This window comes from Brassica rapa, chromosome A07, assembly GCF_000309985.2.
Source record: "Brassica rapa cultivar Chiifu-401-42 chromosome A07, CAAS_Brap_v3.01, whole genome shotgun sequence".
In the NCBI taxonomy this organism is placed as follows: Eukaryota; Viridiplantae; Streptophyta; class Magnoliopsida; order Brassicales; family Brassicaceae; genus Brassica; species Brassica rapa.
In genome coordinates, this window is record NC_024801.2 from 23,893,331 (window position 1) to 23,913,271 (window position 19,941).

General features: G+C 34.4%; 3 protein-coding genes across 4 annotated transcripts; 1 reads left to right on the forward strand and 2 right to left on the reverse strand.

Moving 5' to 3' along the window:
• Positions 1-124: 124 nt before the first annotated feature.
• Positions 125-1,944, forward strand: LOC103831247. Its single transcript, XM_009107130.3, has one exon. The coding sequence runs from the start codon at positions 973-975 to the stop codon at positions 1,753-1,755; it is 783 nt and encodes a 260-aa protein (XP_009105378.1). The 5' UTR covers positions 125-972; the 3' UTR covers positions 1,756-1,944.
• Positions 1,945-3,803: 1,859 nt separating this feature from the next.
• LOC103831248 lies at positions 3,804-6,369 on the reverse strand. Of its 2 annotated transcripts, XM_009107131.3 has the most exons (3): positions 4,283-6,369; positions 4,132-4,209; positions 3,804-4,048 (listed from the first exon to the last, which is right to left on the reverse strand). In XM_009107131.3, the coding sequence occupies exons 1-3, from the start codon at positions 4,751-4,753 to the stop codon at positions 4,043-4,045; spliced, it is 555 nt and encodes a 184-aa protein (XP_009105379.1). In that variant the 5' UTR covers positions 4,754-6,369; the 3' UTR covers positions 3,804-4,042. The 2 variants fall into 2 exon arrangements, with proteins under 2 accessions (XP_009105379.1, XP_033130272.1); XM_033274381.1 differs by having other exon boundaries at positions 3,804-4,209.
• Positions 6,370-11,179: 4,810 nt separating this feature from the next.
• LOC103831249 (zinc finger protein GIS3) lies at positions 11,180-12,282 on the reverse strand. The gene has a single exon (XM_009107132.3). The coding sequence runs from the start codon at positions 12,049-12,051 to the stop codon at positions 11,341-11,343; it is 711 nt and encodes a 236-aa protein (XP_009105380.2). The 5' UTR covers positions 12,052-12,282; the 3' UTR covers positions 11,180-11,340.
• Positions 12,283-19,941: the final 7,659 nt, after the last annotated feature.

Sequence of the window (19,941 nt, forward strand, 5' to 3'; positions counted from 1 at the left end):
CAAAAAGATAAAATACAATAACACAAATAGATAAACAAGATAGTTTTTCGTGAAATGATGACAGCGAATTCAAGAAGTTCGAATGCGTCGATAAGATTTTCACGACAAAGTCAGACAGCTGAAAAATAGTCACACAAAGAGGTGACGTTAGCGTCCAGTCCGCATTTCGGAATATTGTCGAAACAAAATCCTTTGCATCTTTAGGCCCCGAACGAACCGCCACGTAAGATAACCAAACAGTTATAGATATGGAGGAACACTTACAGTTTGCGGACCTCAAAGCGATCGACGTTCAGTGTATTCGTGGGACACATTCTTGATTTTTAAAACGTAAATATAATCAACTCAAACGGTTGAAAATAATATATATATATATATATATATATATTCTCATTTTTTCAAATAAGTAATCAAATTAACTAAAGTTGATTAGATTCGACTCATCATTTACAGTTTGATTGAACATATATCATTTCTTTTATATGAATCATGCCCACCACATCAACAATAATTTATGTCGCATAACTGCACAGCTACGATTTAAGCATCTTCTACGAACGAGGACAAATATAATATGGGTCTCTTCTTATATAGAGTTGAGCTAATAGATCAAAATCTTGACATTGCTTTGTTATTTTATTTCTTCCTTTACCTCCTCCTTTGGCTTTTGCTTTAGCTGGTTTTCTTCTGTTTCTTTTTGTTTTATTGTGAGAAACTAATAGGGTAAACAACACCTGATTAATCCTTCCATCACCTATTGTCTCCTTACTACTCTTCTCTTGTAAGACATTATTCTACATAAGAAAAGTTGAAGCTGCCATTTTTGACTTGAGAATCTTCATTTTTCTTTCTTTATACTCTTCACTTCAAAATAATCTTTTCAAATCATTAGGGATCCTTTATTCTTTTCCCGGGCAGCATTGGCTCTTGAATGATACCACAAGAAGGCAGATTAAAGAGAGAGTAAGGGTTATGGCTATTGACGTTTGCTGTTCGGAGGCTCCTTGTTCTGGCACCAGCCCAAGAAACTCTTTCTCCTATGATCTTGACTCACCGGACGGTGACGTCAGATTAGACTCTACACTTCTTGATCCAGGTTCGGAGTTCGATTTCTGCTTTGGCTCAAGTTGTCCTGTTCAAGAAGTATCCCCAGCTGATGAACTCTTCTTCGATGGCAAGATTCTTCCGGTCCAGATCAAGAAAGTAAACTTTAGGGTCCAAAGATCAGCTTCACTCTCGTCATCTTCTTCTTCATCTTCCTCTTCTTCATTACAGAGATCCCCACCAGAAAAGAAGATCATGAGACTCAAAGAGCTGCTGTTGAATCCTGAATCTGATTATGAAGAAAAGCCTAAGGGGTTGTTCTTGCAGTTCAAGAGAAGCATAAGCCTCAACTACGATAAGAGCCGAAACAGCAAAGGGATAATCAGATCGCTTCAGTTCCTCTCACGAAGCAACTCCACAGGCTCTGCTTTAAACCCTAAACCTAACTTGCCTCCCAAGGAAACTTATCATCTTCACAAAACTCACAATCTTCCTAAACAAACGTCTCTTAGAAGATCATCTTCGCTCTCAGCTTCAGGTCCTTATAAGAAACCTCTAGCTAGGAGCAGTTTCGGTAACGGGAACGGTGGAGTTCGAGTTAGTCCGGTCTTAAATTTCCCACCGCCGGGGTTCATCTCTAACGTAGCCGACGGATGTTTCAGCATTGGTTCATTCTGTAATGGAAAGATGAGCAGGAAGACAAGAGTGTGAAACCATCTTTTGTCTTTTGTGGCAGGAGAGGAGAGAAAAACTTACAGAAAATGTATTTATAAAAAAAAAATTTGCTGGTCGTTGTATAATAAGTTAATAATGGAATAATCGACAGAACATGTGAAGATTAGACAGCATGTGAGTTTTGTCTGTATTTTAAAAAACCAAAAAACAAGAATAATTGGCGAACGAGGCGTAGCATAAAAATAGGAACGCCTCGTTTGATTGTGGATATTTGGGGTAAAATTAGAGAAAGGAATAATAGTATAAACGTGTACATGTGTTAATAAATTTATGAAGTAAGATAATATGTAAACAAAAATGTAGCGTAACAAACATTGGAGTTGGAAAGCTCCAGCCGCAGAGATATAAAAAAAAAGAAAAGAGGAACGTTTGTATATTTTTGATTTTCTGATATCCGACGTTATTTGTTAGCATCTTGAGAGTTATAAAATTATAGCTTTTTCTTATGAGTTGGATTTCCTTTTTCTTTTGATCAGTGCTTCCAAACTGGACTGGACTGGCGATCGGTCCGAATCTGACCACGAGTGGGGTTAACACTAAAACTCACAAAAAGATTGAGAATCTGTAAACCATCAACCCAAACGAACATAAACTATATTGTGGCAAAACGTTAAAATAATTTCTAACGTTCAAATTTAAGCTAAAAATGCCTCATAGTGAATGTTTAACAACTGTTTTTTGACGTGTCTAAAATGGTTTGGTTAATGAAACTATAAGATTATATTAGTTTCGGTTTAAAAGTTAAAAATTCAAATAATGTATCTAAATTTTAAAATTTATATATATATAGGATTTTAATGATTCTAATAAACAAATTTTCATTTTAATGATTCTCTATATACAGTTAAAATAACTTAGTTTAGTAATGATTAAAATGGGTTACCAAAATAATTATTTCATTTTCCTTGCATTAGTATTATTTTATAATAGTAATATACTATTGATTACGAAATTAATAAAAAAATTTAAAAATTAAAGTTATTATAATATTTTCCCAACTTTAAGGATATATATATGTATATTAATTATAAAATATATTAAGAATATTCTAATTAAAATAGTTAAAATGGATTTTATATTATTATTTTAATGAATATCTAAAAATTCAAATATTTTTATAGCATTTCTTGTAAACCATTCGTCAGCTAAAGATTTGTTTCAGTATTCTACTTGCTGATTTTAGTTATATAGATAATTGTCTTTCTAATTAAGTGGTGAAGTTTGTTAAAGTATTATCAAGAGATCAATAAACTGAAAATTTATACACAAAATGGCCTGTTTTAATAGGACGTGGATCAAATCAATAGAGATGTAAAACTTCATACAAAACTAGTTTTAAAAAATTTAATATAAACTTTGGAAATGTAAACTGAAAAATTACTCTGATCAATATGAATATTAGTTTTTCAGTATATGTGTGTATTATCCTTTTAAGAATTTGTCTTGTAATTGTTCAGTTTTGAAATACAGCAAAGCAAATCCAACAGAACAAACAATGAAGCAGAGAACCACCATCTAAGCGTCTTCAAATAAATTCGCTGATAATAAATAAAAAAATAAGACAACACTTTGAAGAGAATAGATTTTTTCATTAAAAAAAATATCTGATAATTATTATTTTCATAAAATCGCTGATAACCATTTGGTTAAGCTGGTTGAATTCGACCAGAAAATAGTAAACCGGTGGTGAGCGAGTCAGGGTCAGGCTGAGGGAAAGAATCAAACGCGGGAAAACGAAAAGCCCCCACACGGAACAAACTAGTCCACTTTTTTTTTTTTTGTATAGCACACACTCCTTGAATTGTTGACCGTTACACGTTAAATACAGAATGCACTAGAAAGAATCATGACGGCCAAAACACACACGCACAAGTTATCTCTCGCAACAAAGTGATCATGAATGATGGCAAGCACGGTTGGATACTCACAAAAATTCAATGGAACGCATCAATCAATAAATAAGCAGAAAGACAGAGGAATGGTCTTAAACCTACAGAGGTTGGATAGTCACAAAAAAGGCAAGATTTGGTGAAATGTTCATCCTTTTATTGATCCCTATTATTATTGGCTGTTCGTTGCTGATTTGATTAACTGAAAGAGAAGAGAATGTCCTAACACATGAGAACCTACTCAACTTCTCCCATATCTCTTTGTACATGTTATTTAGCCAAAACCAAAACTAATAGCTAAAGAAACAAAACTGAGAAACTCAAAAAGCATCTTCTGATTTAATCACACTTCCAACTTTCATTCATCATCGTCATCATTTCTGCAGAAATAGTAAAGCAAATATTAGTATCAAACAGTTACAATACCAAATAAAAAATCTTGTGAAAAAAAAAAAGATGATACCTTTCCGTTCTCGGCTACGTCGGGGACATCGTAGAGATCTTCAGTAACCTCAGCAAAATAAGAAGCTGGATGCAACCGCTGTTCAAACAAGAACAAGATCAGAATTCGAAAAACTTTTGTATTTAAAAAAGAAAAAAACTAAATAAATTACATCGATCTGTTTCTGAACGTTTCTGGGCCGTTTCTTGGGCCGTCGCGGTGGTTTATGACCCGTCATGGCGATGAAATCATCTTCCACCTCTTTCTTCGTCAGCGTCGGGTTAAACTTGGGCCTCACTCCATTCTCCTGAATCCCCTCGGAATCTGTTGCCGGAGCCTTGCAAGCCGCTCTCCTCTTCCTCAGATTCCACGGCGGAGACACCTCCCTCTCCCCCTCTTTCTTGCTCGTCTTCTCTTCTTCCTTCGCCTCCTCGATCCCTTCCGCTCCGCCGTGACTCGGATTGTCGCCGAGTCGGGGTCTTTGATCGACGGCGACGACGTTAGATTCGATCTTCGTGCACCTTAGGTTACGCTGAGCACCCCACTTCAAGTCCGTGAACGAGAAATTGTGGAGAGTCTTCTTCGGAGTATCGTGTCCCGTCGCCGTGTAGTCTTCTTCTTCTTTCTCACCGGGAAACACCATTGCTTCGCCGATACTTAATTAACAGATGAGTTTCAATCTCTCGATTGCTTTCGATTTTGGTTTTGGATTCTGCGAAGAAGAAAAGGGAGAAGAAAGAGTTTCTTCTTATATATATGACAGTGTTCATGTATTTTGGTGATTCTAAGGTGTGTTCGAGGGTAATTTCGGAAACATAGTTTGAGATTTGCTAAAATGCGCCGTGAGTTCTTGGCGCATTTGGTTGTGGTTATGTGTGTGATGAAGTAGCTTATCAACCGTCTGATTATTGTTTAACCCACCCGCATCTCTTTCTCCAAGAGGCGAGGGTTTATTTTGGGCCTTAACGTTTCCAGTTTGTTTTGGGCTTACACTAGAAATGTTGGATCTTTTATATATGTTCCAAAATATAAAGACTGCAAAAATGTTGAATCTTTGATATCAAAACTGTTTCATAGTATAGTTTTTAGTTTGTTATGGCTTTGTTGTAAAAAAAAAAGGGTTTATCAAGCGTCTGATTGTTTTACCTCTCATCTGGATTATGAACATGTTTTTGTTTAGTTGAGGCCTATAAGAAAATGACATTAAAAATCCAAAAGAATATACGCTTATTAAATACCAGCCGCTTAGAACTAACCTAATTTCGCCTAAGATTTTTGTGGACCACTTAACTCTCCTTCATCAAAATCGCATGATTTCATCATCATGGCTTACAAGATACTTAGCCACGACTATAACACTCACAACCTTGATATTACATCTGCTCCTACTAAAAGAAAGAGAGTTATATAATATAACTTTTTTTTAAAGAATATACATTATTACAATATGACTAACCTTTAGGTCATGTATTTATTACATAATAAAACTATACCTAAAATCTTTATAAACATAAATTTTCATGTTGGGTTTGGATTAGGGATGTTACAAACTTACAGTTATAAACTTATAATACATTTTCGAAATCTTAATCGTTTATTTTGAATTCTTTTTTATGTTTCACGTCATCTTTGTATTATTAATTTTTCTCCCCAACATATTTGAGATGGTGGAGAATCATTATTTTGCTCTATTTGGGTATCTAGTTATCTCAGTTTAGGTTTATGAATTGGGTTAGGTGGTTGGCCATATCACATCATGATTTTCAAGAATTTAGTATTGGGCATGCTGAAGGCCCTTGTGACTCTCTCATAGGCCTAGGACTATTCATCCTCGGCCAATTTTGTTGGGCCTTCCAGTTTATGCGTTTTCCCATAGAGTCGATTATATTATTCGAGGCTACGCAACATGCTTACATTACATGCAGCAGGCGATAGTGGAAAAAGAAGAAAAAAAGGTAGAGGTGATAAAGTAAACGAATGAGAGATCGACAAGAGACGGACTCAGAAATTTTTGGTTAACTACTTTTGCGTCGTGATGTGTTCTGAAAGACTGAAACGGGTAGTGGTAGGACAAGTCTTGTACGCTAGTCCACTTCAATTGTCTTCATAACTAATCATATATTACATGATGTATGTATATGTATCGAAGACGTACGTGCACTTTTATTTCAGTTATCTTGGGTCCTCAGATCTCTTCAATTGCAAAAGGATGTCTTTTTTGTGTGGACCAAAACGACTTAAGAAATGAACAGAAACGAACACACATTACACCCCATGTGAGTTTAAAGTCACATAGATTCTTCTTGGATTGTGCCTAAATACATTCATCAATGTTTTTAAACTTGAACGTGAAAAGGAGTGTTAACAACCAAGTGGTCTTGGTCTAGTGGTAAAGAAATTCCAGCTGAAACTTTCACCATGGGTTTGATTCTCCTTGGCCAAAAGAAGTGTTAACTAGGTCACCGGATCAACTTATCCAATTAACGATCAATATTTTTTTTGGATTGATTAGGAGTATATGGGCCAAATCCCAACAATACATAATCCGGTTTCAAGTTTCAAATGAGACATATATAATGTTTCCATGTCTTCCGACTAAGTAAATGGTATAACTTAGCTTATGGCATGATTCGAACGCATAAGCCATGGGTTTATGTCTTGCACCAAGTTGTCTTTTTGCCACCAAATTATTACCGCTTAGTTAATAACTTCTTTCATTAAAAAAATTAGTCCAGCATTAGTAGAGCTCTAACCGAAGTTTGATCTTTCACCGGGTAATACGTTTTACAACATATGAAATCTCTTTTGGGTTGATTTCAAATTCAGAGTAAATGTAACTTTAAAAAAGGAAAAAACTTTCTCGTCGTTAATCATATTTCCTAACCAACGAGAATCTTAAATGAAAAGGGGGAAAAGGCTTATCCCGACAAGATCTAGCACTTTATTCTTATCCTATATATTGAATTCCTCCATCGACATCATAATTGCAAAAGGTTTAGTAATAAAAGAACTTTCTTCGGATATACATGTACTGGCAACCAACGAGACTTCGACAAACTCCCACAGCATCTTTCTTCTCTTTCCATATTTCACGTCCAACGAAAGCCAAGCCCTGGGGCTTCTTCTTCTTTCTCAAGTTTTATTACTTTCCACCCAAGCCCTATCCTGTCTCTTAGTGCTTGTCTCTAACCTACGTACCAAAACCTCCAATGTACGTACTTTTCACATTCAACTTATCTCCACATTAGGGGTTAGTTTCTGTTGACTTCGCTGTTATGAATCTAATGTATGCAAAAACATATGAAAATGAATACAAATTGTATCTGCAATAGAGCTGGAAAGGGAATATACTTATCATATCTAGATATTTGTACTATATGTTGAAGTAAACAACCATAACATAAGTCCTCTTGTGAACCCACAATTATTTTCGTCGTGTCTAAGAGGAGGTAAAGGAAACGAAACATATGTCAAGGACCCCCACACAAACGACCGGGCCCTTGCTTCCAGTATTCCACCATCCACCAAATTGTTTTTATCACATATGCATATAATTGGTATCAGTCGACTACTATTATTGGTTTTTATCAATGTTTTTAAAACCGACCGACCCGATGGTTGGACCAGGTTTGACCATGAACCGGTTACATAACCGGGTTGGATCTAATAACTGGTTCTACCATGAACCGGTCACATATCCATATTGGATCTCAAAGCTATTAACCTTATAAAAGTCATTAAGACTATCAAAAATCTATAAACCATCCGTATAAATATGAAATTAGTTTATATTTATAATGTTTTATGTTTTAACTAACATTATTTTAAAATTTGTACACTAAAATATATTAAACTATATTACTAAACAATGTTTGACCCGGTTAAACCATATTTAATCGTTGATCCAATGATTATCCGGTTCAGTTTCTGGTCTGATTTTAAAAACAATGGTTTTTATTTTAGCTTGCGTTTATTTAAGTTTATATGTTGTTTAAGTATTAATGTTAAATCTTTGAAAGAGGACATAAGTTTTTTATGTGCTTTTTTTTTGCATCAAACATCATGAAAGAATAAAATATTTAGTCATATATGATTTTGGCTCTGCTTGAGTTAATTTAAAAGATGCAATGATAAAAATATATTGCAATATGCTAACACACATATTAATTATAGTAAACGTACTTCGACATACAATCAAACCCCAACTGTGATGACCACTATACAGTCTATACCAAACGCTAGACTTTCTTTTGCGTGTATGTCTAATATTTTACACATGTTACTCGAAATTTTGGCATTGCTATGTCTAAAATCTGGACTACAGTCCTAACTGTAAAACAAAAGTATAATATGAATCATTGTCTTCTTTTACTTTAGTTTTTGTGTAGAGTGGGGGATGGGGATGTCTATATGAATGCGTTGTTTCTTCAATAATTTGGTTTGATATCGTACGGATATAATAGTATATTGCAATATATAATGCGTAGTGGTCAGAGTGGTAAAGCAAAAGCAAAAATTAGACGCATCCTACTTATAATTAACTTCCTTTTTTCTGACAACTAGTTATAACTTAGTGCGTGTCTTTTAGATTAGGGTATATACATTGCATGATTGATGGTGTGATGGGTACTTTGATGATTCCTTAAAGAGGACACATGATGCAGCAAAAGAACACGTTTCGGGACTCTGAAGAAAAGTTTCTCCTCCAAAAGGGTACCTTTTACAGATATGCACATGTATGTAGTTTGCCAGACCAACACCAAGGAAGTGGGTTTCTACTCCCTAGAGTAATACGTATGATAGATTCATTAACATCAGTTCTTTTTGTATTCATTGACACCGAATCATTTGGGGTTTGTCTCCATTTTACATGATAATAACCTAGGCGCATTGGACTAGCGGACTCAGTCAAAGCTGAGAGGACCACGAAGCACCTTGAAAGCTAACCAAAAGCTTTTGTGATTTTTTTATTTTTCTTTGAAAATGTTGTGGGATTTCTTTTTTTGAAAATGCAAAATTACGTTTTATCGCAGGAAATTACAAGATTGTGTTCCCTCACGAAAAAAATGAGCAAAACAACTACTAAGACAAAAATCAAACAACAAGAAAAACCTCCATCGCAACTATGTAAACGCCAATTTCCTTATGTGGTAGAAAAGTAGGTGTCGACGTTCGTGGAGTGTTCCGATACCAAACTTAAAATTGATCCATCAAGTCCTCGAATTCTCCAACCAATCAATGATCAAAAGTACGTCCTAAACCTTTGTTTAAGCTTGAGCAAAAAATCTTACTGCCCACCTGCCCCAACTCCCATAACTCATAAACATATAAGCAAAACAATATAATATAGATGTGGCTATTAACCGGGGCTTCTAGCTCTAGTGGTAAAGGGCTTACAGCTGTGAGTACCGTCACCTGGGTTCGAATCCCGGCCACTGGAGAATTAACATTTCGGCATCGCAAGGGACAGATGACCGACACGTGGCAACACGTGACTAATCTGGATCAGTTATGTGGGGTCAGGATACCTCTGTATAATTCAAAAAAAAAAAAAATAGATGTGGCTATTGCATTATTAAAATTTCTAAAACAAGATACTTTCTGTCTTGTATATAAATTATTGGGGGCATGGTGACTAGGATCCCGTTGCATGTTTAAACATGAAATGCGCTGGCCTACCTATAATAAAATATCATATAGTAGATTAAAAGAATTTTATCATCTTAAGTTCCGGTATCCGGGACGCTCAGCCTAAGCTAATATTTTCAAAATGTTATTCCATACATTTTGTGATAAAAACCTGTTATTTTCTTGGTCACGCACATCCTCATTCATATGAAATTATATTTTTTTCCTGTTAAATGTCAGCTTAGCGTAAGATTCCTCCACTATATAAGTGCTTGCATTTTAAATCATAGCCTTTAATTTATGACATATAGTAGCTTTAAAATATTTACTATCGCACAAACGTATCATCATCACCTCTAGTCACAACCATTTAATAATTTTAATTAACAACTAGTATCTTCTGGCCCGTGTACGTTTTATGCATGCACATTGCTAATACGTTAATACCGAACTAATGTTATGTATACAAGTTTAATACGTCGGTTCCCAGTAAGCCCGGGATCTTAATTGCCAAAAAGGATTTGTTAAAAGTCTATATGATACTAATATTGGCCAAATGATCTCTACAACATAAAATTTCCAACCAAATTGTGTTAGATTGGTTGGTAGTAGACTAACAATACAATAGACGAAATTGCTAGGAATTGTCATTTCTTACTTTCATTGTTGTTAAACAGATGTCTAGGAAACTTTTGAAATTAAATTAATAAACTAGTTTTCTAAACTTTGATTCTAAGTGAGTATGATAGATGTAGCAACTATAATAGTAAAGACACCAACATAATTTGGTTGATAATGATATGCTTATATGGAATCAATACAGAATATAAAATAGATTGTGCATAGACTTGAGGATTAGGAATTAGCATTGCAGCAAACTTGTAAGAATTTTTCTTTTAAAAGAGTTTTCATATACCAACTTTGTATTCTATTTGGCCACTACAAATGGTGGATATAAAGTTTTCAAATTAAAGATCCCATGGATCAGTATAGTGGAATTTCATAAGTTTCAGTTTTGTAAGTTTTTACTATATATGAAATGATATTTTCCCGGTTTAACCATCTGCTATGCCGGAATTTTAGTAGCAAAATAAATTACAATATGTCATGATTTTATTATTAATATTAAAAATAATTTACATATTTGTTTCGAGATTCTTTTTCTATTATTATGTTATTCTACCATCATGAAGCATATAACCATATCTTTTTCTACAATAAAGTTTAATTAAATATTAATTTAGACATTTCTTTTTAACTTCAGTTAGATCGAAGAATCCTTGTCTATTGCAGTATATCTGACAACTTTTGTCCTATTGTTTGTATATATTTTTCACGACTTCGGTCTTATTGTTTATTTCTAGTCTCAACAATACAAATTACAAATAACTTTTGTAGAGTTTTTCTTCACAATTTGGTTAAGCATTTTGAGACGTACTTCTTTTGGATAGGAAACATAGATTAGGGTAGGAAATAAACACTTTTTTAGACGTACAGTTAAAACAAAAATTAAAATCACTAAAAATAAATAAAATCAACTCAAAAGTAGGAAAATATACACGAGCTATACTTGCAGGGGCATATGATTAAACTAAACGTACGTTAATGACCAGCTGGGGCAAGACTCAGATGCAAATCCAACCCTAATCCATCATCAAAAGTGGATCCCACTTCTCTTGAAAACCCATTCACCAATGGTCTCGGTCCATGTGCCTGAACGTGTCTCATCTGAGCCCCGTTAAACCCAAATCCAGACTCATACGAGAACCCATTTGTACCTGCTCCCGCACCGTCCTGAACCACGCACCCATGCGACACGTGAAGCTGAGAGGGAGACACACGTGGAAGATACATCCAAGAACCTCCTCCCCCGGGCGGAGAAACGGTGGATGATAGGTGATGAGGGCGAGGAGCAAAGGCGGAGACCATTGGGTTACGCAAAAGTGGAGACGCTGATCCGACGTTAGAGTATTTTGCGGCAGCGTTTCGTGTAGCTTGAAGCTGAGCGCGTTTGAGTTGCTGACGCTCTTTCTTGTGAGCGTTTTGGTGACCGCCCAAAGCTTGAGAGTTACCAAACTCCCTGCAACAGTATTGACACTCGTACTTACGTTCTCCTCCTCCTCCGCCTCGGCTTCGTACACCACCACCACTTCTTCCGGAGGAACCCGCCGGAAACTCGTTATGCTCCGGCGAGTCAGATGATTGGTTAGGTTTCACCGTCTGTTCGAAGAAATCTTCTTCTCCATCGACGCTGAATCCAAAAAGTCTTAGACGAGAAGTAGATGTCTTTGAACGAAAATTAAGCTCCTCCATTAAATATGTAGAGTTATATTTTCAGAAAGAGAGAGATGGGTTTTTAATAAGAGGAGGTGGACGCATACATATATATAGTATAAGAAATGTTGAAGAAACTGAGATGTGGACTTTGTACAGTAACATGGGAGACACTGTGCAAGTGTGTGTGAAAGATATGAATATTTTTTCTTTTGCTTTATAGAATTATTTTTGTGATGCTTTGTTATCGAGCATCCCAAGAAGTTAAAAGAACAGTGAAAGTGGGAGTTTGAAGGACACACGAACCAAGACGACATGGATTATGGGACCCTCTTGGATTTCATTTATCTCTTTTTTATATTTCAGTTTTAGGAATTTTGAGTTCGGCTAGACTTTTATGTGTGTTATTTCTACATGTTCTCTTCGAGTAAAATCATATGTTTCCACCTACTTTTTATGTGATTCTAATTGACATATCTCAGTCTGTTTGCTTTCCATCAAATCTTTTACTTTGGCTTAAGTTTTCTCAGATTTACAACCACCTAACAAAGTATTTTTCCACATGCTTCCAGATAACATCTCTATATAGTATTTTCAATTTTATATGGAATGCAAATACAATAATGTGCTATCTGGTTTTCTTCTTAGAAAAAATAAAGAGTTAGTTTGGTGGTGGAAAATTTCCACTATGATGTTAGTTTGGCAATAAAATTCTGATTTTTTTTCGACTGTATAGTTTTTTATTTGAATTATCGTGCGTATAATTCGTATATATACCTATTCAGATATGATCTTAAAAAGTTAATCAAAGTCGAATAACTTACATTTTATGGAATATTATTACAGTTATTTTCTTACGTATAGACTAGTAACGCGTATCTTTAATAATGCCTATATAGAAAATGGTTACATGTAGCATACTTTACAGTTCTAAATAATCAAAAATCAATCAGCAATCGTTAACCAGTTCAGATTACTAACAAAAAGAGAACTCGTCGGTTAGATATCTTTTAGCCTAATCGTATCACAATTCTTATAAAGTGACCGCCTAACCCCTTTTATTAAGTTATTTACACACATTCGACTCCAGTACCAATTAGTATTTCGAGCCAAACATGCATCCTAGTTTTGATATCGAGATTTGAAAGAATGTCCACTTTAATCACAAAAATAGTAAAATGGCCTTGGGAAGAAAGAAAGCATCTGAAGACAAAGCTAAGTAATGTGAAAACTAACTCGGTCAATCAAAAGTTGGGGTTGTTAAGGGTGCAAAATAGAAACGACCAAAATAAAGTTTCAGATGTTAACATGTTCCCCACAAATTACGTGCCAAATGACGGATCCTAGTACGTTTGCGTGATTAACGTTAAGATTCACACACATACACATACACTTTTCAATTGAATACTCATACTTGTATACATATTTACCGATAAAGGAAGGCTCACAGATCTGCGAATCTTACTAACTCAATCAAAAGCTAAATGGGTGGTTTCAGATTTGTTTAATGCTTTTCTTTGTATAAAAGTAATAATTGTGTAAACCCTTACAAACTAAAGTCTTTTTAAGGGGCTGGAGAAATGTCCCATCTTGTCTCCTTGTTAATTATATATTTCCACACGAATCTGCATTATTCGTTGCGTTGGTTGCTTCCATACATCTTCTTCTAATCTCTTCTCACACCAAAGATCATTTACAATAAAACCCTAGTCGAATTGATGATATTGGCACTCATATGGTGACATGACATGATATTATAAAATTTAACTCAAAACGTGTGTTGAAGATGCTTTTATTCACTTTTGGAATTCATTAGAGATCTGTTTGATGAAGAACACGTGATCAGAGAATCCGGCACAGCTAACTTAATTTACAGAGTTGGATTTGTTTTGCTAAAGTATTTATTATATGTTGTCATACTTTCATACTTTGATTTTGACATCATATTATCGAAAACTTTGGGAAATAATATCCGACTGATAATTTTTCTAGAAGTAGTGAGCCTTGTAGTGTTTAGTTGAAGTAAAACGCAAAGATAAACATCTCACACCAGATTGATTAGTATTACATACTCCAAATTTTGCAAACTCCTAATTTCTTGAGATTTTAAGATTGAAAACTGAATTAAATATTTTAGATCAAGATGAGAGTTTCCCTAAGAATCCTTCACTATACGCTCCTCGATATGCAGTATGTTTTTCTTTGTGGAAATCGACCAAAAAAAATGCAATTTACATGTCATGTGGACCTACAATTATTAATGCGCACAACTATTTTATGGAGGTATATTAGTTTGTCACTGTTTTTTTTATGATAATCATGTTATACATCAAATATTTCTTATTGGAAATAGCTAAAAGCAAAATGATTTCCAAATTCCCATATGTGATTAACTTTCAGCCTTTTTCGTTTCTTTAGCGGATCCAATGAAACTTTATTGTTAATAATGTTTTGCATTGAGTAATGTATTGGTGTTTTAGAAATAGAGGAAGAGAGGTTCAAACCTATTTTAGTACAATGTAATATTTATCAAAATAAAAATTTCTGAACGTTAATTTTAATGTTGGATAAGATTTTAGTAAGGTCAAAAACTTTTGTTTTTAAGTTTCTTTCTTGTTTCTTGATGGAACCAAGGATTGTAATAATATGTGTATGGTTTAAAAACACATTGATCAAGCGTATATAGATTGGCCTATCCTATGACTGAAAATACAAAGATTGGCCTATCCTATGAGGCTATGACTAAAGAAAAGGATTGGCATATCCTATAATTAATTAAAAATGTAATCTAAGAGTTTAAATATAAGTCATAGGTTTTTTTTCTTGTGGGGGACCAGATCTGTTTGGTGACCACTTGACATAGTCATTTAGTTCTCATTCTTGTTTTCATCATACCTTTTTCATCCCTTAAGTTTATTGGGACTAAAAACTAGCTCAAGTTCTCTGGTTCATTGAATCATTGTCCCCATGTGTTGATTGTCGCAATACAAAATGTGTCGGAAATTATTTTATATTTTCAATTTATCAGAAAATAACGAGATGTTCATTTATCAGAAAGTATGAGCTCATCAACATCGTCATTAGCCATATCATCACATGAGTGGTAAAGGCTTTGCTTGGTGATTTTAAAGCAATGGAGGTGAGGATTGTAACATTCGATTAGACGATATATGGTACAGACAAAGTGATGAAAATTGGTATACAATTTTTTTTTAAAAAAAATGTATAAACTTTTGAACCCCCATCATTTTGAGACTAGTAAAATACACATTTTCAAAGAAAATAATTACCCCATCTGTTTCATATTAAGTATCATTCTAACATTTTTTTGTTACACAAAAAGTGTCATTTAAAATTTCAATGCAAAGTTTTAGAATTTTAATGCAAATTTTATTTAATTTCAGTTTAAATTAATTTCAAAATGTATTGATCTTATAAATAATTTTATTTATCTTAAATACTATCAATCAAATATGTATAATTAATAGAAACTTAATTACATTTTATTTATTTTCTTAATTTATGTGAAAAATATCAAAGTGACAATTATTTAGAAACATGAGTAACATCTTTCTTAAAGTTTGTTATAAATATGTGTACTTATTTTTAAGATAATCAGGCATAGTTTATAACCTAATATAATAAGTGCATTGTTTCTGCAATTTTCAGTTGTCAATAACTTTTAAACAATAATAACAAAATCAATTTTTTTAATTTATAACTTTTTATAGAAAACAACAAAAAAACTACTTTGTGAAACAATTTTTTCTAATATACACTCTCTCTGTTTCATAATAAGTGTCACTTTAGGTTTTTTTTTATTTTGTTTTGAAATAAGTGTCATTCTACAATCTCATTGTAGTTTTATACATTAGATCTACTTTTTACACTTTTAAATAACCAATAGTTTTTTTATTTAAATCATTCTTCTTTAACTAATCATATATTAAATAAAGATATACTAGTCAATTATATAAATTTTTAATCTCCGTGAAAAGTGTCAAAATGACACTTATTTAGAAACAAAAAGATATATATTAACGGAACTGAGGGAATACCTTTTAACATATTACTATTTTACCATTATATTGGTTTACCGTTAAGAAAAACATTTATTGATGTTATTTTACAACCAATTTTATCTCTTTGTATCACCAACAGATATCAAGCTTGAACTTTATTAGAATTTAAGTTCAACTAAGATATTTTGTATTAGTGTATTTAACAACTGATTTTTTTTTTTTTTTTTTGACGTCGAACGGCCATTCTATTACTCAAACTTGAGGTGGTCTGGGTAACCAGATCGGAATAGAACAACCAATAAAAAATAACTCTCTGCGAAAGGTCCTAGCAGTCTTGGCTAAAAAATCAGAAAACCGGTTGCGCACACGTGGCACGTGGATAATCTTGAATTCCGGAAAGCAAATCTGCAGCGTCTCTATCTTCTCCAATTCTGTTGCGAAGCTTGGCCACTCATGGGGTTCCTTTATCATTGCAATCAGCTCCTTACAGTCTGTTCCAAAGCTCTGGCATGTCGAATGTTGAAGCATGTTCTCCATCGCCCACCGCAGTGCTTCTACCTCCGAGTGTAATGCTGATTCACATCGAATGAAATTCCGAGTTCCCATAATTTGTATGTTCTCTCCACCATCCATCCAGACCCATCCACATCCACTAAATCGATCAGAAGCTGTCCACGATCCATCTAACATGCAAATACTACCCAAGCTTAAGACTTGGTCTTCATCATTATTGTTGGCCTGTACTATTGGCGGTATCATCTCATTTGCATTACACCATGCTTGACACTCACTTTCTGCGTATCGAACTAGTTCTAGAGGGTCTCTGTCTATTCCCCTGAAAAGCTTATCGTTACGAGCCTTCCAAATATACCATATTATCCAGGGATAAGGATCCCTGTCTTGGCCTGGCTCTAAGATATCATTCTTCCTCCAGAATAGATAGTCCATGTTCGTGTAGACGCTTGACACTGGAAATGTACCTGGGGCTGTAGGAGTTACTGATAGGGACCATACTTGGAGTGCTGGAGGGCAATCAAATATCGCATGAGTTACAGATTCTTCTATTTCTCCACATCTGGGGCAGTAATTATCGCACCTCATATTTCTCCTTACTAGATTTCTCGTTACTGCCACCTGACCCGTTATCAATTGCCATATAAGATGGCACATCTTCCGTGGTGCTTTCACCTTCCAAGCAAAGGCTTGAAGTTTAGTAATACTTGGTTCCAATATTTCTTTTCCCTCTTCTGGCTTCAACATATTCTGTGCAACCCAGTATCCAGATTTCACTGTGTATTGGCCATTTCTCGTGTAGTTCCAGCAGAAAGTATCCCGACGATGGGTAGAACTTATGGCCATGCTACGGATGAGTGATATGTCGTCTGGGTGGACATAATCCTCTAGTAGCCCTATGTTCCATTCCTTTGATTCCTGATTAATGAGGTCACTAACTCTCATATTCGGATTCATTACAGGCGCTACAGGTGTAGCTGGTCTTGCAGGTATCGTTGGAATCCACGGATCCTCCCACACCTTAACTTCATAACCAGAATGAATCTTCTGTCTGATCCCCAAAAGCAAAAGCTTCCTCGCGGCAGAAATGCTTGTCCACACATATGATGGGCTACTAGTAGATGTTGCTCTTAAAGGCGAGGTCATTCTATAGTATCTACCCCTCAAGACTCGGCCAACCAGTGAATCAGGGTACTGAACCAATCTCCATAATTGCTTTGCCAACAGAGCTAGATTAAACTCATGAATCAAACGAAAGCCAATCCCACCCTCTTCCTTTGGTAGACAAACCTTTTCCCATTTCGCCCAATGTATTCCTCTTTTTGGTGGATTCGAACTCCACCAAAATTGTGCAATGGCACTGGCGAGGTTTTCACAAATCTCCAATGGGAGCAGAAACGTCGACATGACGTATGTCGGAAGAGCAAGTAGAATGGACTTGATCATTACCTCCTTCCCTCCTTTTGAGAGCCATCTGCCTGTCCAACCATTTACTCTATGCATTAGGTTGTCCTTCAGAAATGCAAAAAGTTTGCATTTGGATCCACTAATATCCTCCGGGATCCCCAAATACTTCCCCATCCCACCATCATTCTGAATTCCAAGTGCATCTTTAATCTCTTGCCTAGTAGTTGCATTAATCCTCTTACCAAAGAGTAAGGAAGATTTATCGAAATTAATACATTGACCAGATGCTTGACCATATGTCCTGACTACTTTCATTACTTCTTCACATTCACGGGGCTCCGCCTTCACATTTAACAACTGATTTATTATATACAGTAAGGAGTATTTTTATGATATAATTATTTAAAGCTTAGTAATGTATTAAGATGCATCTAACGATTAGAGGATATTTTTATTAATTAGTAGGTTCTGTCAATTTAAAATAAGTAGAAAGATTGGAAATTAGTTAATAAAGTTAAGAAGGAAATAAGAGGCTATGAGAAAGGTTGTAAACTTGTAAATGACTAAATGTGAGAAAGTGGGTGGACATAGGCACTTAGGCTATCTCCGCTAATGGAGGAATACATGTGATTATGTATCCATATGTCTTTATCCACAACTGGTTTTCTTAAAGATAGTTTTCTTTTATTTTATTTCTTAGAGACTATAGGAACTCTAACCCATGTTGGACCCACATTGCAGAACACTTACTGCAAATTTTCCAGTTTTTAAACAAACATGCATCTCCTTGGGATGGGAGACAAGACTCGCTAATCTTGAGTCTTAAGACAGTTTAGAACTGGTTTCACCACCAATCGTCCAGATAAAAATTTGACCAAAATATTAATGGAATAACTTTTACTTTCTTTAGATTACTTCACAAAATAACTTTAGGATGTGGCATAAAATAAAGCTGCTTTAGGGTAAGACTTAAGCACTACAAAATAAAAAAAAATACTAATGAAAACACAGTTTTAAAAAGGAAAAATGAGGACAAAGTGTTGGCCAATTTGCTTTGGATATTATATTTACGATATTTCAAATTTAAACTTTAAATCGATTGAAATAAAAATATTAGCCCACGCAAAACATAGCAATTTGTGTTCTTGTTAGGTGGTGGTAAAAGGAGATACCAGTGGAATGGAGCTGTATAAATTCACGTGGATTTTATCATTTTCTGTACCTATTCTTTTCAAAATTAGTAAAAATTATGTTTTAATAGACGACCAACGGAATAGTAAATGATTTCATAACATGACATGTTTTTACCAACCAACTTTAGTAATTATGATTTATGTTTTGTCATTTGTAGTTGTACTTCAACCACTTAGACAAAAAAATAGGGGGAAAATCATATTGTTCAAATCATGTAACTATATTTAGATAATCTTGTCCGGTGATTTTTTTTTTTTTGGTAAAAATCTTGTCCAGTGATTTTATTAATTCATTTCAACAATTTCACATTATTCACAAATCATAGTTATGAGATTCTAAAACATTACAATTGACCTATATAAGAGTATGAAATATATTTTTCTTTCCTCATGTTATAAAGATCAATGAGAATAATTTACAGCTAGAATTGGGCTGAACATATTTTCCAATATAAAGAAGTGATGTTTATAGACCAAAATTAATGAGAACCTATAACCCAAAAGAATTTGACACTCTGATAATAGTGTGATGTTTAATCTCCTGAAATCCATAATTTATCTTGAACTTGTGAATAATGCAGTAAACTCTTCTTTCTGGTTATACGTCCCGGCAAAAGTGTAATTATTTGACAAATAGAAGTATCAGCTGACTATCTCTCTTGCTTCTCTTGTCTAGCACTATTCAGGTATCCTTGTCAAGTCCATCAACTTTGACATAAATGATGTTTATTATCTTTATAAGATCTCCAAGATCAAAACTATACCCCACCAGAGTTTGATTAAATTCAACCAAT

Bases quoted from the DNA above. Each gene is read 5' to 3' on its own strand.
- LOC103831247 (XM_009107130.3), top strand. From the start codon at position 973: ATGGCTATTGACGTTTGCTGTTCGGAGGCTCCTTGTTCTGGCACCAGC.
- LOC103831248 (XM_033274381.1), bottom strand. From the start codon at position 4,753: ATGGTGTTTCCCGGTGAGAAAGAAGAAGAAGACTACACGGCGACGGGA. The intron at 4,210-4,282 runs GTAATTTATTTA...TTGTTTGAACAG, and splicing joins ACGTTCAGAAACAGATCGAT to CGGTTGCATCCAGCTTCTTA.
- LOC103831249 (XM_009107132.3), bottom strand. From the start codon at position 12,051: ATGGAGGAGCTTAATTTTCGTTCAAAGACATCTACTTCTCGTCTAAGA.